Here is a 19,634-nt window from a genome sequence, read left to right as displayed (position 1 = left end):
ATTCTAATTTATACTTCCTGGTTTGGATTCTGCGTGTCTCAGTAAAGGATTCTTCAATCTGATTGGTTGTAGAAACATAGAAAATAGGTGCAGGAGTAGGCCATTCGGCCCTTCAAGCCTGCATCACCATTCAATATAATCATGGCTGAGCATGCAACTTCAGTACTCCATTCCTGCTTTCTCTCCATACCCCTTAATCCCTTTAGCCATAAGGGCCACATCTAATTCCCTTTTGAGATGGTGTTGTTGACTGTTTGCTGTTGCTGTGTTACCAATTCATCCTCCTACTTATAAAGATTTGTGTATCTCTGCATCATCATCATCATAGGCAGTCCCTCGGAGTCAAGTATGACTTGCTTCCACTCTAAAAGTGAGTTCTCAGGTGACTGAAGAGTCCAATGCAGGACTTACAGTCTCTATCACAGGTGGGGCAGACCGTGGTTGAGGAAAGGGTAGGCAGGGAGCCTGGGTTGATGCACGCTCCTTCCGCTGTCTACACTTGGTTAGTGCTTGCTCTGGGCGATGAGACTCGAGGTGCTTAGTGTCCTCCCGGATGCTCTTCCTCCACTTTGGGCGGTCTTGGGTCAGGGATTCCCAGGTATCGGTGGGGTTGTTGCATTTTATCAAGGAGGCTTTGAGGGTGTTTCCTCTGCCCACCTGGGCTTGCTTGCCGTGTCGAAGCTCCGAGTAGAGCACTTGCTTTGGGAGTCTCATGTCGGGCATGCAAATGATGTGGCCTGTCCAACAGAGCTGATCAAGCATGGTCAATGCTTTGATGCTGGGGATGTTGGCCTGAGCAACAAAACTGATGTTGATACGTCCACCCGGCCAATGGATTTGCAGGATCTTGCGGAGGCAGCGCTGGTGGTACTTCTCCAGCATTTTGGGGTGTCTGCTGTATATAGTCCACATCTCTGAGCCATATAGGAGGGTGGGTATCACTATGTCCTGTAGACCATAAGCTTGGTGCCAGATTTGAGGTGCTGGTCTTCAAACATTCTCTTCCTTAGGTGACTGAAGGCTGCACTGGCACACTGAAGGCAGTTTTGGACCTTGACATCGATGTCTGTCCTTGCTGACAGTAGGCTCCTGAGATATGGAAAATGGTCCACGTTGTCCAAGGCCTCATCAAAATCCACAATAAGGTATCTCTGCAACTGTGAAGCTTGCTGTCTCGCAATGGATGCGGATAAAACGCCTTAGGTGTTATTATGCATTTGGTGATTCTTCTTCCTCTTTTTAATCTGAAGCATCCAACACGTTCAGAACCCAAGAAGGCATGTCCACGATCATTATTTGGTATAGAGCAATTTAAATACCAGCAGCTAACAAAGAATACTGAAGAAAAATACTGACCTCAACAATTCCCCAAAATCAAAAACAGCAGAGGTCGCAGCATAAACAACCAATACATGGAAAAAAATACAGTAAAATTATCCCAGAATCACAAAACATACCTGACACTTTATCCACCAACAGGAGAAGCTTGCTTAAGCAGGCCAGGTCCCAGAAGCCCTATGTGCCTTTCTCAACTGAACGAGCAATGTGTCTTGGGTAACCCCGTGCCTGTAGTCAGGAATTTGGCAAGGTGCTGCATTTAAATCATAATTCTTTGGTAATATAGCCTACTCATGCTGGTGGTGCAGAATAATTTTTTCAGAAAAAAACTCTGGCTGGGTGCATCGCATAACAGGAATGAGTGGCTGTGGGCACAATTTCCCAGCCCCTGAGCCTAAGAAAATTTACCCCAAGTTGTCATCTTAAGGTCTTTGCATGAAAATAAAATTTTCAAACAATGAGATCTCATTTAGGCCATTGAACATAAGTTTGCATAACTAATCTCTAAACTAAACACTGCAAAATACTCACTTCTCTTGCCATCCATATCCGCATGTGTTTTACGATTGAGAACTCCATGTTTGTAGGTTGCTGCATTCAATGCCTGAGGGATGTCGAGGAAGGGATTACCGCCATCAATTATTCTGGTCACTTTCTTTGGACAACTGTCATATTTATCATCAACAAGCTCAGACAGAGATTTCCTCAACTCATCTTCATCTCTTAAAGAAAAGAGTGGAAGCACCAATCACTTTTATTGAAGAAATTTAAAAGTCCTTTTATTTTTCTATAACAAAGATACTTTAACTTCAGTGTATTCACATTACAATAATGTACATCAATTGTTAATTATAGAATTCAATTCAATGTGCATAGGCAGCATTTATAATGCCATTTTATGTACGTAAACTGGGTTTCTGAAGCACCTCTGGCGATGTAATGCCGGTAGAGTGCGAGCAACTCTCAGGAATTTCCTGGCTCCGATGTCATAACAATACGAGTGCCGTTGCTTCGCTGCTCACCGCAAAATTCATAAACAAATGTAAACGTAATGAGGACAGATGTCTCATGAAATTGAGCCTGGCAGTTTGCTGATAGCATAAAAAAAAGTCCAGAGAATTTGTGCTATGGTGTCAACTGGATTAACCTAGCTTGACATCATTAATGGGGAAAATGTTGGAATCGATCATGAAGGACGAAATAGCAGCGCATTTGGAAAGTGGTGACAGGATCGGACCAAGTCAGCATGGATTTATGAAAGGGAAATCATGCTTGACAAATCTTCAAGAATTTTTTGAGGATGTAACTAGTAGAGTGGACAGGGGAGAACCAGTGGATGTGGTGTATTTGGACTTTCAAAAGGCTTTTGACAAGGTCCCACACAAGAGATTGGTGTGCAAAATCAAAGCACATGGTATTGGGGGTAATACACTGACGTGGATAGGGAACTGGTTGGCAGACAGGAGGCAGAGAGTCGGGATAAACTGATCCTTTTCAGAATGGCAGGCAGTGACTAGTGGGGTGCCGCAGGGCTCAGTGCTGGGACCCCAGCTCTTTACAATATATATTAACGATTTGGATGAAGGAATAGAGTGTAATATCTCCAAGTTTGCAGATGACACTAAATTGGGTGGCGGTGTGAGCTGTGAGGAGGACACTAAGAGGCTGCAGGGTGACTTGAACAGGTTAGGTGAGTGGGCAAATGCAAGGCAGACTAGGATAAATGTGAGGTTATCCATTTTGGAGGCAAAAACACGAAGGCAGAATATTATCTGAATGACGGCAGACTAGGAAAAGGGGAGGTGCAACGAGACCTGGGTGTCATGGTTCATCAGTCACTGAAAGTGGGCACGCAGGTACAGCAGGCAGTAAAGAAGGCAAATGGTATGTTGGCCTTCATAACTAGGGGATTTGAATATAGAAGCAGGGAGGTCTTACTGCAGTTGTACAGGACCTTAGTGAGGCCTCACCTGGAATATAGTGTTCAGTTTTGGTCTCCTAGTCTGAGGAAGGACGTTCTTGCTATTGAGGGAGTGCAGCGAAGGTTCACCAGACTGATTCCAGGGATGGTTGGGCTGTCAAATGAGGAGAGACTGGATCAACTGGGTCTTTATTCACTGGAGTTTAGAAGGATGAGAAGGGATCTCATAGAAACATATAAGATTCTGACGGGACTGGACAGGTTAGATGCGGGAAGAATGTTCCCGATGTTGGGGAAGTCCAGAACCAGGGGACATAGTTTTAGGATAAGGGATAGGCCATTTAGGACTGAGATGAGGAGAAACTTCTTCACTCAGAGAGTTGTTAACCTGTGGAATTCCCTGCCGCAGAGAGTTGTTGCTGCCAGTTCACTGGATATATTCAAGAGGGAGTTAGATATGGCTCTTACGGTTAAAGGGATCAAGGGGTATGGAGAGAAAGCAGGAAAGGGGTACTGAAGGAATGATCAGCCATGATCTTATTGAATGGCGGTGCAGGTTCGAAGGGCCGAATGGCCTACTCCTGCACCTATTTTTCTATGTTTCTATGTTTCTAAAGCCTTCCATGACCTAATAGATGTATATTTGCTTCTTCAAATGATAATGAACTATTCTGCATTTAAGGTACAGGGTTTTGGGCAACAAGTTCCAGAGGCAGAAGAGAAAATGTTTCATCATGGCAGTATTGTGAAGTTTCATCACCAGTATTGTGAAAGCAGAAAAGTTTATAGAGTGCCTTGAAACACTTACGAACTACTTATGGTAGTTTACAACTTAAATGCATCAGAATGTATTTGCATCACAAGATAAAAGTTGCACTTACACAGCCCACTCCAGCTTTTCATTTTTAATTGAGTTATACAATCCCTGAAGGAAAAGAAATTATATTTTATTAGTGGATATTTAAACATAAAATTGAATTTTAGGGAATTATTTAAATATGTAATTATTTTCTGTAGTCATCATTGTTTATAATCTTGGTTCGTTGAATGGGGAAAATGTCAAGTTACTCACTTTTGGTTGTAGTTTATAAACCATAACATTGTCCTACAACCCAAAGAATTTTTTAAAAAATCGCGGGAGTGGAGTTTCCGCTTCAGGCGCAATCAGCAAAAAGGGGGGAAAATTGCCCCCAAAATTGCATTGTTTTGAAAAGTGTTTTTGTCCCCTTGAGTTTCCACTCAAACCAATTTCCATATCGCCAAACACAAAATCTGTCATGAACTAGTGCAATCGGGCAGCGTATTAAAAAGTAATATTTTTTTTTAATTTGCTTTAAAAAATATTACTTGATATATTTAAGAGTGATAACTAGATGCAGTTTGATTAATGCAGCTGAATCACAAAAAAAGCATTTTTAAGCAGTATCAATCCACCATATGAGAGTAACCCGATTTTAAATTACCGAAAATTACTTAAAAGAAATATAAAGAACCATTTCCTAGTTAGATTAGGGTACATTTTGCAGTTTCTTTTAGTAAATTAGCAAAAAGATTATATTCAAAAGCTTTTAAAACTTTCCTATTAATGTCCTCACACCCAAAATGTGCCAGCTTAATTTTTAGAGCCTCTTCACAGGCTCGCAAATGAGCACAATTAGCAGAAACTCCCAGTGGTGATTAATTCATCCTGGAGCAGTGGTCAATTTTGTGGACAGGGCATGCAACTAGCACTGTATTGTTTAAACTAACACAAAATATCGTGAAACTCGAGTTGCGTTGAACATAATAGGCGCTTAAAATTGCACAATCGTTTGCGCCAGTTACAGTGATTTCGGTTGAATTACGCCAAAGAAAGCAGCACAACCGAGCGGTAACTCCAGGTCTTGTTGGTTGAGTGATGTGATATTGTAATTTCAATACCATAATTAGACAGTGATCTTTAAACAAAGGTTCACCAATTTCTCCTCTATCATCCTGTCACTGATTGAGGTAAGGTTCCATAAATGTTAGACATATAACGCATTTAATGTAGAAAAAAAACGTCCCTCGGCAATTCACTGAATGCCAATCTAAAAGAATGAGGTACCAGCTTGGTCAAAGATGTGTGTTTAAGGAGGGTCTTAATGAGGAGAGGCAGAGAAGTTTAGGGAGGAAATTGCAGACCAGCTGAAGACATGACAACCAAAGGTGGGATGAAGGGTAGGAATACACAAGAGGCCAGAGTCAGAGGAACAGAGAGTTTGGGGCCAAAATTCAGGGTCTCAAAGAGATCCGTTAATGCCCGTTTGCTGCGGCCATTCCTAAAAATTGAATGGCCACCACTTTGGAATCAACAGGCCAACCCAACCTAAATTCAGGTTGGGTATTTTTCGGCCTGGACTCCATTCTGCCCAAATAGTTCCACTGCCAATTTAAAGGAATAAAAAAATACTTATCAGCCATTTTCAGTTGAATCCCTCGATCCCCCGCCACGCAGTGCCCCCGGCAGGTTTTTCTGCCGGTGCATCATCTCCGCACTGAGTGCGGCCTGGCAGCACGGCTGCCATTAAAGGGGAGGGCCCACTGCTGCAATGCAAAAATTTTTGCCGGCCAACTTGCTGATCGGTTGGCAAAATACTGCCCCCGAGTTCGGCCGGGCCGCCAACGGGCAGCCTGGCACCCTAGGCTGCTGGCCCGGCCGAAACCCTCCCTGGTGGCCCAGTGGCCTTGGTTTAAAAAATGATAGAATATCTCCCCTTTAACGGAGGAGAGAGGGCATGGTGGCGCACACGCGCTGTGACGTCACCACGACTCCACCGCTGATTGACAGTGGCGAAGGCCCCAACCGATCCATTTTCAGCCAGTCAGCCTGGCTTTGAATCTAAGGCCAATTCCCTGTAGGATTTTGAAAAAATGTCAAAGTCCTGAAAATGGATCTACTTACTGTACCAGGAGTTCCAGCGGTAAGTACCAGTCGAAAACTCATAGATGCGCCAGGTTTCTGGTGCACCTGAATTTCGGCCCCTTTGACTGGGGGGCGGGTGGGGACGGAAGAGGAGTGATTGTAAGACTGGAGGAGTTTACATAGTTGGGAGGGAGAGACCACGAAGGGATTTATACATATGGTTGAGAATTTTAAATTTGCGGTATTGGAGGACCAAGAGCGAATGTAAGTCAATAATGGACAAAGGTAATGGGTGAATGGGACTTGGTGCAGGATTGGGTGTGGGTAGCAGAGTTTCGGATGAGCTGAAGTTTACGGAGAGTGGAGGATGGGCGGCTAGCCAGGAGAGCAGTTGAATAGTCTTGAGGTGACAAAGACATTGATGTGGGTTTCAGCAGCAATAAGCCTTGCAGCTCTTTTGGTGTTTATCATTTATGCCCATATGCAGCACACTCAGATGCTCAACAGTCAAATTAGCACCACCTACCTGCATAGTCACTTATTAACCAAAGATAGGCTGCAGAATGTCCACATAGTTACCATCAATATCCCATCTGCTTTGAAAATTGTAGACATTGGGTATCTTGTCATTTTGCTACTGCTGCTCATTGGGAAGGAAAATGAAGGTGTTGGTCATGATGACCTATGCATCCGTCACTTGTTTGGCACATATATGGGACAGCACATTGACTGATACTGCAGTTGATCCCTATACTGATCTGGAAGAAAGTAGAGGTATAAAAATTGAGGGAGGATGTGGCTTTGACTGGCAGTGGTGGTGTCCTTGCGGTTGATAGCATACATCGGCAATTGGCTCGAGGTTACTCCTGAGCCAGCAGAGCCGGGTTCTCAGAACCATTGTCAGATAGGTGTGCCAGCACTTGCAGATTTGATTGAAAGCATAATGGCAGGTGTGGCTAGTCCATCCTTGGTGCCTGGTAATCATCCCAGCATGCCTTCTTTCATCTTGTGCCATGTCAGCCATGAAATACTGTATTTATGGTGCTTGAAAACCAATTCCCATCACTAATTTTAATTTGATTTGCTGAGCGCAATGGAACTCTTCATTTAAATGCCTTGGCTTTTTTTGAAGCTCCCCTGAAAGTTTATATAGTAAGAACTTTTCATGCAACATTTTTTCAGTTTTTTGTGTTTTGCTGAAGTCTTGCTTCAATCTTGCATTCCAGAGAATTATAATAGAATTCAGCTATTTCAGATTCTACATAAACATACTATTAAAAGAAAAAAAGCTTGGAGTTTTTTTTAAATGAAGGAAAGGAATTTTCATAATAATGTCAAAAGAATTTAATTACAGAGTTGAGCACATAAAATATACTGGAATTTTTTTTTAATGGTTAAAAGCCTGACTTTTTCTGGTTAAAATAGCACTTGGGCCCCAATGACGGCTTCAGAGCCCGATCTGCATAGTTAAGTAAGGTCCCCGTCGGTTTCTGGCAGGCATTCCACTCGCCTTCTCAGAAGAGCAGACTTTGATTGGATCCTGTGGGGTCGGTGTGGGTCGTCAGTGAGCAAGTGTGCTGAGGCCTACATTCTTGAATCCATGGGCCACAATTGGTGCCGGAGTGGTGCTATGCCCAAGCGTTCTACTTAATGCAATCTCACAACATTTGGCCCATGAAGCTTATATAAATGCTATCATTTATTTTTTGCAGGTTCCAACTATTGGTTTTTGTATCCCATCCACATTCCTAGATTGCATACTGAATACAATTATTTCTACCTTACCATTTGCGCCAGTAATAATTCTAGAATAGATTTTGATGAACAAAAGCCTCTGTCTTTCCCATCAAATATATCAGCACTACAGCACAATAGAAGCCAGGAGTGGTACCCCAGGTAAAATAATGGTCATGGATAACTAAGGAGTGACTGTTATACTTCTTAGCAGCTCTGCCCAATGCTACAACATTATACTTTAAAAACAATAGATATGAAAATCTGTGAGGCAACCACTGGACTTCTGTCATAACTCTGCTAGAAAATGGCAGGGATCCAATTTTGCCAGGTCTCTGCTTTTGCCAAGATTTTCCGGTCTGTCCTGTAAGGACAGAACCTCTGCCTAACTATTACAAGGCAAATGAAATCAGGAGCAGCTCCAGGAGAGGGTGGGAGGGGGAATCCCTATGTTTGTAGTCCTTCCTTTTCTGGCTCAGCCAGGACCTGACGTTGGACTGGAAGCCAGTATGCTGAATGAGATGAGGCATACCAACCTCCAGATGCGTGCAAGTGGGCCAAGGACCCCTTAAGTAAGTCTTTTTTTTAAATTATTCGGTGAGATTTTGAGGCAATCTACCCAGTGGAATCATGACTGTAGTGCTGCAAAAATGGTGGGGAATGACTTACCGTCCCATGGGGAATGACCTACCATCTCACATCACCCACCATCAGCTGGCAGTCCAGCTGAAGAGAAGGTTAAGTTTTAATTTATGTTGTGAGGCTGAGAGGAGCAGTGATGGTGCTCTAGGTTACCATCACTGCTCCTCCCACACCCCAACCCTCCCGAGAATGGAGAGCCCCCTAGATCTCCCTTGATTCAGGTCTGGAAACCGTCCGGGCATGGGGGACTTGAGCAATGCCAACCTCCCCAATGGTAAGCAGGTGTCGTATTTCCCGGCTGCATAGGGCAAGCAGTTGGCTGAGATACAATCGTGGTGGCACTGGTGCTCATCAGCACCATTCAGATAAGATGTACTCCTACTGACCCTGAAAACTCCAGTGGGGTCAGTGCAGGCGGGCACTGGCAGGCACAATTTTAGCATAACAGCCAAAATCAAGGGCTACAGATTTTTCAAGAATATAGTTACTTGAGTCAACATATGGAAATAGTGCATTTTTGGGCAGTTTCAACTCCAGCAATCCAGCTAAATAAATATCAAAAATTCATTTCACAGCTACCCATGAACCCTGAAAAAGATGAGTGGAAGCTTAGCTTAAGGTATTGATATGATTTCAGAAATCAAGTGGATAAGTAAAAATAAACTGGACTGTATCCTTGACTGTAAATGCTGTAAATAAATTTTAAAAACACAGCAATAATGCTTAGTTCATGGGCTGAAAAGTCAAATATTCTGAAATACCAGTCGGAGTGGCCACCAAGTCTCATGGGTATAGAGAAATAGATGGATCAATCCAAATAACCTTGAAATACTAAGAATTGATGCCAAGGAACAACCTTTAAACAACCAGCAATAAAGGACTCAGAGACATTTGAAGGTCTATAATTAAGATGCTTCTTGAATACACTCAGTGGAGCTTTATAGACAAATGAATAAAATTATGTTTGGAAATAACAGCTTTGTCCTGTGAAGTTTTGGACTGAATTAGCAACATCTTTAATTTTCTTTTTCAGTAACAGGATCCCAGAACTATTAATCCAAAGTATGAACCTGAATAAGTGGCTAGACAACATGTGAAAGGAATGAAAAGATCAACAATGCTTAACTGTGCATATATCCTTTTCCGTTCACAAAGCTCTGCTGAGTTAAAACATGAGAATTCACTGGCAAATACTAAACTTAACTTGCACGTTATCCATAAAATAACATCATGGACCGGATTTTGCGACAGAAATAATGGCGAGGCTATCAGCATCACTGTTACCACGGAGTAAATCAGACAGCAATTTCTGGCGTCCGCACATGCGCATTTAAAAGCAGAAATTTGGAAATTACTGTCTGAATTTGCCCTATTACTCCACAAGTGGCGCTCCACCGGTACCTTGCTGATAGACTCAGGATTCAAATCCATGTAAGGGCGTGAAGTTGCTGTAAACACTCCAGAAATGTTAGGGCTGGTGCACTTTTTCTTTCTGTCTCTTTTATATCTCTCTCTTATTCCCATCTTTCTTTCCCTCTCTTTATTTTGCTTTCTGTATTTACATTGAATTAAATATTCTAATTTATACTATCTAGTTTACACTCTGCGTGTCTCAGTGAGGATTCTTCAATCTCATTGGTTGAAGAGACATACTATTGCTTAGCCTGCTCACACATTCCATAGATCCGCTGTAGAGGGTGCCGCACTTTAAAGGATCTCTAGTAACTGTAAGTTGCCACTCAAAAGCCCATAAAAAGTCTGTAGGCAGCTGTAAATGTTATGCACCATTCCTTCACCACTGATCGCAAAATCCGGACCATTATAAATAATTAATAATACAGCAAATTTCCAAGTGCATTTTTTATGATGAGTTAGATGGTACACTATGATACAGCAACAGGATCACTGTATCATGTAACATATAGGGCTGGAAATTCGGTTGGAGGCTTCTTAGGACGCTAATGGCGGTGGGTTGGTAAATTTTGCGCTGGAAAATGGTTTGCGACGGCAGCAAAAATTCAGTTGCTGTGCCTTGAGAGTGGAGTGGAGTGCTAAGGGAGGCGTTCCACACCTCTCTTAGGGCGCTAGGCTGGGTGAGCAACTGAAATTCCATTACTAAAGAGTAGGTTTCAGAGTGCCTGAAGAGAGGCCTCCCTGCAAAAAAGAATCGGGACAAAGAACACAAAAAACATTCCTAATGAAGTATTACCCCCAAATAAAGGTGAATCGCAAAAAAAAACCCAAAGAAATATCAATTTCACTTACCTTTTTCAATCATTCCTTCCCTTAGTGCCCCGGGATGGCTCTGCATGCCAGCTTTCTCTGGTGGTCTCACTATGGGGTGATACAGGTGCCGCTCCAAGCAAATATCGCATCGTTGACGAAACCGGGGGCGTTGCACACCTATGCGACGCTCCCGGGCAGTACTGCTCAGTGCTGCTGCAAAACCAGCACCAAATTTCCTGGTGGGACGTTGAAAGCTGGCCACCCAGGCGGTAGACATTTTGAGACCCATTACCACCCATCTGGGGCACTAAAAGAGGTGCAATCCAAACGAAAATCGAGCCCATAATGTATTAAGCCAAATTATCTGTGATTTCCATGCAGTCAAATACAATTTGCAAAGCGTTTCACAATTAATGGCTATTGCTAAATACAGAATGAGATGTAGGGTGGCATCATTTAACAATACATTACTGATAGAAGCCAGAATCTGGCCTGAAACCAAAGAAAATCTCAAGTCCCAGTTTTTTTTTGACAGAGACCTAGAAATTTATGGATCCACGATGCTGCACCACAAGTGCAGCAGGACAAGACATGCCCAGCAGAAATCCTGGGTTCAGCTAATTTCAAAAATGGTAGTAGAACATGGGTGAGAGTCCCACCAACAGGAGGCAAGTTATGCCGGTGGTGGAAAATTCAGAGGGAGCAGAGTAAGGATGCAATTTCCTTATTTAAAGAGTTGCATTCAGTTAAACAACCAAGCTGGCCTTTGGAAGAGCGAAATGGCTGCAATAAGAGGGATAAGTTGGCCAAGGCTAATGTGAATGTATAATTGTCTCAAATTTGATAACAGTTGAATGTCATTGTTGGAGCTACAGGGAAGAAGCTATCATATGCAGCAGAACCCATGTAGAAGGTTAAGCTTCTCAAGACTGGGAATTACCAGTTGAATTTAGGAGTTCAGGTCAGAAATGAGCACAAGGGTCTCATTTCAATATTGAATAATGTCTAAAAAGCATACCCCGCCCAATTCAGCAGTGGTCTGAACTCCCATGCAGATCAGACATGGGCCTCTGCACTGCTAAACTGATTATTGATGTGTCCGTGTTAGACCCACAAAATGAGTGCAACAATGTTACATTTAGACCCCATTGAGTCTATGGACGGATATTTCTGGTATACTTTTTGTGTCTTCTACTGTGAAGGCAGATACAAAATATGTGTTTAAAGCCTCTGCCAATTCCTTGTTCCCCAATATAATTTCTCCTGTCTCAGCCTCTAAGGGATCAATGCTTACTTTTGCTACTCTCTTCCTTTTTACATACTTGTAGAAGCTCTTACAATCTGTTTTTATATTTCTTGCTAATTTACTTTCATATTCTATTTTCTCCACCCAGCCAGCACCTCACAGTTAACTTGGCATGCCTTGATGACCCTAAGATGCTGAATGCCCACAGCGATTGGTCTTCCCTCCAGGCCTTCATAACCAGTGCCTGCGAAGAGACACTTGGTCACTCAACCAGAAAACACCAGGACTGGTTTGATGCGAATGATCAGGAGATCCAAGAACTAATAGATTGCAAGCGCAGAGCATTTCTGAGCCTCAAACAACAACCCAACTCGGGAGCAGCAAAGCAACATTACAGGTGGCTCAAGGTTGAGGTCCAACAAAAAGCCCGGGACCTAAAGAACAGGTGGTGCATGGAGAAAGCACAGGAGATACAACAACTGGCTGACAGCCATGATGTGCGACGATTCTTCATTGCAGTCAAGGTCCAAACTCCCAAGGCCCCATCCCACTGCTCGCCAAGAACGGGGAAACACTCATCAAGGACACCGAGGCAGTCAGGGCACGCTGGAAGGAGCACTTCAAAGATCTCCTCAATCGAGACTCTGTCTTTGACTCGAGGGTTCTCGACTCCATCCCGCAGCATGCGACCCGTCACCACTTCAGTGAAACCCTAACGTTGCACGATGTTGGAAAAGCCATAAGACAGCTCACGAATAACAAGGCTACTGGAGCGGATGGAATCCCTGCTGAGGCGCTAACGTATGGTGGAGAGGCGCTGTTGGCGCAGATACATGAACTCATCTCTCTTATCTGGAGGGAGGAGGGCATGCTGGGAGATCTCAGAGATGCAGTGATCATGACTATCTTTTAAAAAGGGGACAAGTCCGACTGCAGCAATTACAGGGGAATCTCCCTGTTATCAGCCATTGGGAAAGTTGTCGCTAGAGTCCTCCTCAACCGTCTTCTCCCTGTAGCCAAGGAGCCCCTCCCGGAGTCACAGTGTGGATTTCGTCTCCTACGGGGCACAATGGACATGATCTTTGCAGCGCGACAACTGCAGGAAAAATGCAGGAAGCAGTGCCAGCCCTTATACATGGCCTTTTTCGACTTTACAAATGCCTTTGACACTGTCAACCACGAGGGTCTATGGAGCGTCCTCCTCCGTTTCAGATGCCCCCAAAAGTTTGTCAACATCCTTCACCTGCTCCACGTCGACATGCAGGCTGTGATCATTACCAATGGATCCATTATAGACCCAATCCACGTCCAGACCGGGATCAAATAGGGCTGCGTCATGGCTCCAACCCCCTTCTCAATCTTCCTCATTGCCATGCTCCACGTCACAATCAACAAGCTCCCCGCTGGAGTGGAATTAAACGACAGAACCAGAGGGAAGCTGTTTAACCTTCCCCGCCTCCAGGCCAGGTCCAAAATCACCCAACCTCTATTGCTGAGCCACAGTACGCGGACGACGCCTGTGTCTGCGCACATTCTGAGGCTGAACTCCAGGATATAGTCGACGTATTTGCTGAGGCATACGAAAGCATTGGCTTTACTCTAAATATCCGAAAGACAAAGGTCCTCCACCAGCCTGTCCTCGCCGCACAGCACTGACCCCAGTCATCAAGATCCACGGCGCGGCCCTCGACAACATGGACCATTTCCCATAACTCGGGAGCTTCTTATCAACAAAAGCAGACATTGATGAGGAGATTCAACACCGCCTCCAGTGCCCGTGCAGCCTTCAGCCGCCTGAGGAAAATAGTGTTCGAAGTCCAGGCCCTCAAATCTACCACCAAGCTCATGGTCTACAGGGCTGTAGTAATACCCGCCCTTCTGTATGGTTCAGAGGCACGGATCATGTACTGTAGACACCTCAAGTCACGGAAGTTATATCACCAACGATGTCTCTGCAAGATCCTGCAAATCCCCTGGGAGGACAGGCGCACCAACATCAGCGTCCTCATCCAGGCTAACATCCCCAGCATTGTAGCACTGACCACACTCGATCAGCTCTGCTGGGCAGGCCACATAGTTCGCATGCCAGACACGAGACTCCCTAAGCAAGTGCTCTATGCTGAGCTCCTTCACGGCAAATGAGCCAAAGGTGGGCATCGGAAACGTTACAAGGACACCCTCAAAGCCTCCCTGATAAAGTGTGACATCCCCACTGACACCTGGGAGTCCCTGGCCAAAGACCGCCCTAAGTGAAAGTACATCCGGGAGGGCGTTGAGCACTTTGAGTCTCAATGGCGAGAGCATGCAGAAATCAAGCGCAGGCAGCGGAAAAAGCGTGCGGCAAACCAGTCTCACCCACCCCTTCCATCAACGACTATCTGTCCCACCTGTGACAGAGTCTGTGGCTCTCATTTTGGACTGTCCAGCCACCAAAGAACTCAGTTCAGGACTGGAAGCAAGTCTTCCTCGATTCCGAGGGACTGCCTATGATGATGATGATATTTCTTCCTAATTTACTTTCATATTCTATTTTCTCCCGTTTTATCACTTTTTTGACCATCCTTTGCTGGTTTCTGAAGCTCTCCCAAGCCTCAGGCTTTACAACATTATGCGGCTCTTCTTTTAATCTGATACTATCCTTAGCTTCATTATAGTTAGCTGTGTTGTTTTTACTTCTCAATGGAATGTATATTCGTTGCGAATTTTGGAATCTTTCTTGAAATAATTGCCACTGTTTAGCTACTGTCATACATTTTAATCTAATTTCCCAATCTAACTTAGCCAACTTGCCCTCATACCTCATATTAAGGAAATTAACGCAATAGTAAGGAGGGACATTAGCCTGGATGATGTGGAATCTGTATGGGTGGAGCTGCAGAATACAAAAGGGCAGAAAACGCAAGAGGGAGTTGTGTACAGACCACCAAACAATAGTGACGTTGGGGACAGCATCAAATAAGAAATTAGGGATGCGTGCAATAAAGGTACAGCAGTTATCATGGGCGACTTTAATCTACATATAGATTGGGCTAACCAAGCTGGTAACAATACGGTGGAGGAGGATTTCCTGGAGTGTATTAGGGATGGTTTTCGAGACCAATATGTCGAGGAACCAACTAGAGGGCTGGCCATCCAGAGACTGGGTGATGTGTAATGAGAAAGGACTAATTAGCAATCGTGTTGTGCGAGGCCCTTTGGGGAAGAGTGACCATAATATGGTAGAATTCTTTATTAAGATGGAGAGTGACACAGTTAATTCAGAGACTCGGGTTCTGAACTTAAGGAAATGTAACTTCGAAGGCATGAGACGTGAATTGGCTAGAATAGACTGGCAAATGATACTTAAAGGGTTGACGGTGGAGGGGCAATGGCAAACATTTAAAGATCATATGGATGAACTTCAACAATTGTACATCCCTTTCTGGAGTAAAAATAAAATGGGGAAGGTGGCTCAACCGTGGCTAACAAGGGAAATTAAGGATAGTGTTAAATCCAAGGAAGAGGCATATAAATTGGTCAGAAAAAGCAGCAAACCTGAGGACTGGGAGAAATTTAGAATTCAGCAGAGGAGGTTTAATTAGGAGGGGGAAAATAGAGTATGAGAGTAAGCTTGCCGGGAACATAAAAACTGACTGCAAAAGCTTCTATAGATATGTGAAGAGAAAAAGATTAGTGAAGACAAATGTAGGTCCCTTGCAGTCAGATTCAGTTGAATTTGTAATGGGGAACAAAGAAATGGCAGACCAGTTGAACAAATACTTTGGTTCTGTCTTCACGAAGGAAGACACAAATAACCTTCTGGAAATACTAGGGGACCGAGGGTCTAGTGAGAAGGAGGAACTGAAGGAAATCCTTATTAGTCAGGAAATTAATTGTGTTAGGGAAATTGAAGGGATTGACGGCCGATAAATCTCCGGGGCCTGATACTCTTCGTCCCAGAATACTGAAGGAAGTGGCCCTAGAAATAATAGATGCATTGGTGATCATTTTCCAACAGTCTATCGACTCTGGATCAGTTCCTATGGACTGGAGGGAGCAAATGTAACACCACTTTTTTAAGAGAAAACGGGTAGAAACATAGAAACATAGAAAATAGGTGCAGGAGTAGGCCATTTGGCACTTCTAGCCTGCACCGCCATTCAATTCGTTCATGGCTGAACATGCAACTTCAGTACCCTATTCCTGCTTTCTCACCATACCCCTTGATCCCCTTAGTAGTAAGGACTACATCTAACTCCTTTTGAATATATTTAGTGAATTGGCCTCAACAACTTTCTGTGGTAGAGAATTCCACAGGTTCACCACTCTCTGGGTGAAGAAATTCCTCCTCATCTCGGTCTTAAATGGCTTACCCCTTATCTGTAGACTGTGACCCCTGGTTCTGGACTTCCCCAATATTGGGAACATTCTTCCTGCATCTAACCTGTCTAACCCCGTCAGAATTTTAAACGTTTCTATGAGGTCCCCTCTCATTCTTCTGAACTCCAGTGAATACAAGCCCAGTTGATCCAGTCTTTCTTGATAGGTCAGTCCCGCCATCCCGGGAATCAGTCTGGTGAACCTTCGCTGCACTCCCTCAATAGCAAGAATGTCCTTCCTTAGGTTAGGAGACCAAAACTGTACACAATACTCCAGGTGTGGCCTCACCAATGCCCTGTTCAACTATAGCAACACCTCCCTGCCCCTGTACTCAAATCCCCTCGCTATGAAGGCCAACATGCCATTTGCTTTCTTAACCGCCTGCTGTACTTGCATGCCAACCTTCAATGACTGATGTACCATGACACCCAGGTCTTGTTGTACCTACCCTTTTCCTAATCTGTCACCATTCAGATAATAGTCTGTCTCTCTGCTTTTACCACCAAAGTGGATAACCTCACATTTATCCACATTATACTTGATCTGCCATGCATTTGCCCACTCACCTAACCTATCCAAGTCGCTCTGCAGCCTCATAGCATCCTCCTCGCAGCTCACACTGCCACCTAACTTAGTGTCATCCGCAAATTTGGAGATACTACATTTAATCCCCTCGTCTAAATCATTAATGTACAGTGTAAACAGCTGGGGCCCCAGCACAGAACCTTGCGGTACCCCACTAGTCACCGCCTGCCATTCTGTAAAGTACCCATTTACTCCTACTCTTTGCTTCCTGTCTGACAACCAGTTCTCAATCCATGTCAGCACACTACCCCCAATCCCATGTGCTTTAACTTTGCACATTAATCTCTTGTGTGGGACCTTGTCGAAAGCCTTCTAAAAGTCCAAATATACCACATCAACTGGTTCTCCCTTGTCCACTCTACTGGAAACATCCTCAAAAAATTCCAGAAGATTTGTCAAGCATGATTTCCCTTTCACAAATCCATGCTGACTTGGACCTATCATGTCACCTCTTTCCAAATGCGCTGCTATGACATCCGTAATAATTGATTCCATCATCTTACCCACTACCGATGTCAGGCTGACCGGTCTATAATTCCCTGTTTTCTCTCTCCCTCCTTTTTTAAAAAGTGGGGTTACATTGACTACCTTCCACTCGATAGGAACTGATTCAGAGTCAATGGAATGTTGGAAAATGACTGTCAATGCATCCGCTATTTACAAGGCCACCTCCTTAAGTACTCCTTAAGGGTAATTATAGACCGGTTAGCCTGACATCAGTAGTGAGGAAAATGTTGGAATCAATTATTAAAGATGAAATAGCAGCGCATTTAGAAAGCAGTGACAGGATCAGTACAAGTCCGCATGGATTTATGAAAGGGAAATCATGCTTGACAAATCTTCTTGAATTTTTTGAGGATGTAACTAATAGAGTGGACAAGGGAGAACCAGTGGATGTGGTGTATTTGGACTTTCAAAAGGCTTTTGACAAGGTCCCACACAAGAGATTGGTGTGCAAAATTAAAGCACATAGTATTGGGGGTAATGTACTGACGTGGATAGAGAACTGGTTGGCAGACAGGAAGCAGAGAGTCAGGATAAACGGGTCCTTTTCAAAATGGCAGGCAGTGACTCGTGGGGTGCCGCAGGGCTCAGTGCTGGGACCCCAGCTATTTACAATATACATTAATGATTTAGATGAAGGAATTGAGTGTAATATCTCCAAGTTTGCAGATGACACTAAGCTGGGTGGCGGTGTGAGCTGTGAGGAGGATGCTAAGAGGCTGCAGGGTGACTTGGACAGGTTAGGTGAGTGGGCAAATGCATGGCAGATGCAGCATAATGTGGATAAATGTGTGGTTATCCACTTTGTGGGCAAAAACACGAAGGCAGAATATTATCTGAATGGCGGCAGATTAGGAAAAGGGGAGGTGCAACGAGACCTGGGTGTTATGGTACATCAGTCATTGAAAGTTGGCATGCAGGTACAGCAGGCAGTGAAGAAGGCAAATGATATGTTGGCCTTCATAGCTAGGGGATTTGAATATAGGAGCAGGGAGGTCTTACTGCAGTTGTATAGGGCCTTGGTGAGGCCTCACCTGGAATACTGTGTTCAGTTTTGGTCTCCTAATCTGAGGAAGCATGTTCTTGCTATTGAGGAAGTACAGCGAAGGTTCACCAGACTGATTCCCGGGTTGGCAGGACTGACATATGTGGAGAGACTGGATCGACTGGGCCTGTATTCACTGGAGTTTAGAAGGATGAGAGAGGATCTCATAGAAACATATAAAATTCTGATGGGACTGGACAAGTTAGATGCAGGAAGAATGTTCCCGATGTTGGGGAAGTCCAGAGCCTATGGACACAGTCTAAGGATAAGGCGTAAGCCATTTAGGACTGAGATGAGGAGAAACTTCTTCACTCAGAGTTGTTAACCTGTGGAATTCCCTACTGCAGAGAGTCATTGATACCAGTTCATTGGATATATTCAAGAGGGAGTTAGATATGGCCATTACGGCTAAAGAGATCAAAGGGTATGGAGAGAAAGCAGGAAAAGGGTACTGAGGTGAATGATCAGCCATGATCTTATTGAATGGTGGTGCAGGCTCGACGGGCCGAATGGCCGACTCCTGCACCTATTTTCTATGTTTGTATGTTTCTATGTTTACCTATGTTAAAGGCATTGTTTAAGTTTAAGACACTAGTGTCGACTTAAGAATGTCACTTTCAAACTCAATGTGAAATTCTATCATATTATGATCACTCTTTCCTAGCGGATCCTTTACTATAAGTTTACTAATTAACCCTTTCTCATTACATAAAACAAGATCTAAAATAGCCTGTTCCCTGGTTGGTTGCATGACGTATTGTTCTAGAATATTGTCTCAAATACATTCCATGAACCCGTCCTCCAGATTACCCCTGCCAATTTGATTTGCCCAGTCTATATGCAGTTATAAGTCCCCCGTGATTATTGTATTACCTTTGTTACAAACTCCTATTATTTTTCAATTAATACTCTGTCCAATGGTACAGTTACTATTCGATGGCTTATAAGCTACTCCCACACTTGTTTCCCGCCCCTTGTTATTTTTTATCTTCATCTAAATTGAATCTCCTTCCTGATCTTCTGAGCCAAGATCTTTTCTCACTTATGTCATCCTTAATTATCAGATCTACACCCTTCCCTCACCTTAACCACCTCCTGTTCCAGTCTGCCTGTCTTTTTGATAAGTCAAGTAGTCTGCAATATTTAGTAG

The 19,634-nt window shown here is 43.9% G+C and overlaps 1 protein-coding gene across 13 annotated transcripts in view; it reads right to left on the bottom strand.

The window, feature by feature from the left end:
* LOC139263036 (PH and SEC7 domain-containing protein 2-like) overlaps nt 1-19,634 on the bottom strand; it is a 420,621-nt gene that overhangs the window by 75,636 nt on the left and 325,351 nt on the right. For all 13 annotated transcript variants that reach the window (XM_070878509.1, XM_070878513.1, XM_070878508.1 and 10 more), the window contains 2 exons: nt 4,141-4,184; nt 1,870-2,060 (listed from right to left, as the gene is read on the bottom strand). In XM_070878509.1, coding sequence (XP_070734610.1) covers nt 1,870-2,060; nt 4,141-4,184 — 235 coding nt within the window. The remainder of the gene's footprint in view (nt 1-1,869; nt 2,061-4,140; nt 4,185-19,634) is intronic.

This window comes from Pristiophorus japonicus, chromosome 4 (assembly GCF_044704955.1).
Source record: "Pristiophorus japonicus isolate sPriJap1 chromosome 4, sPriJap1.hap1, whole genome shotgun sequence".
Taxonomy (NCBI): Eukaryota; Metazoa; Chordata; class Chondrichthyes; family Pristiophoridae; genus Pristiophorus; species Pristiophorus japonicus.
This window is presented reverse-complemented; position numbering and strand designations above follow the sequence as displayed.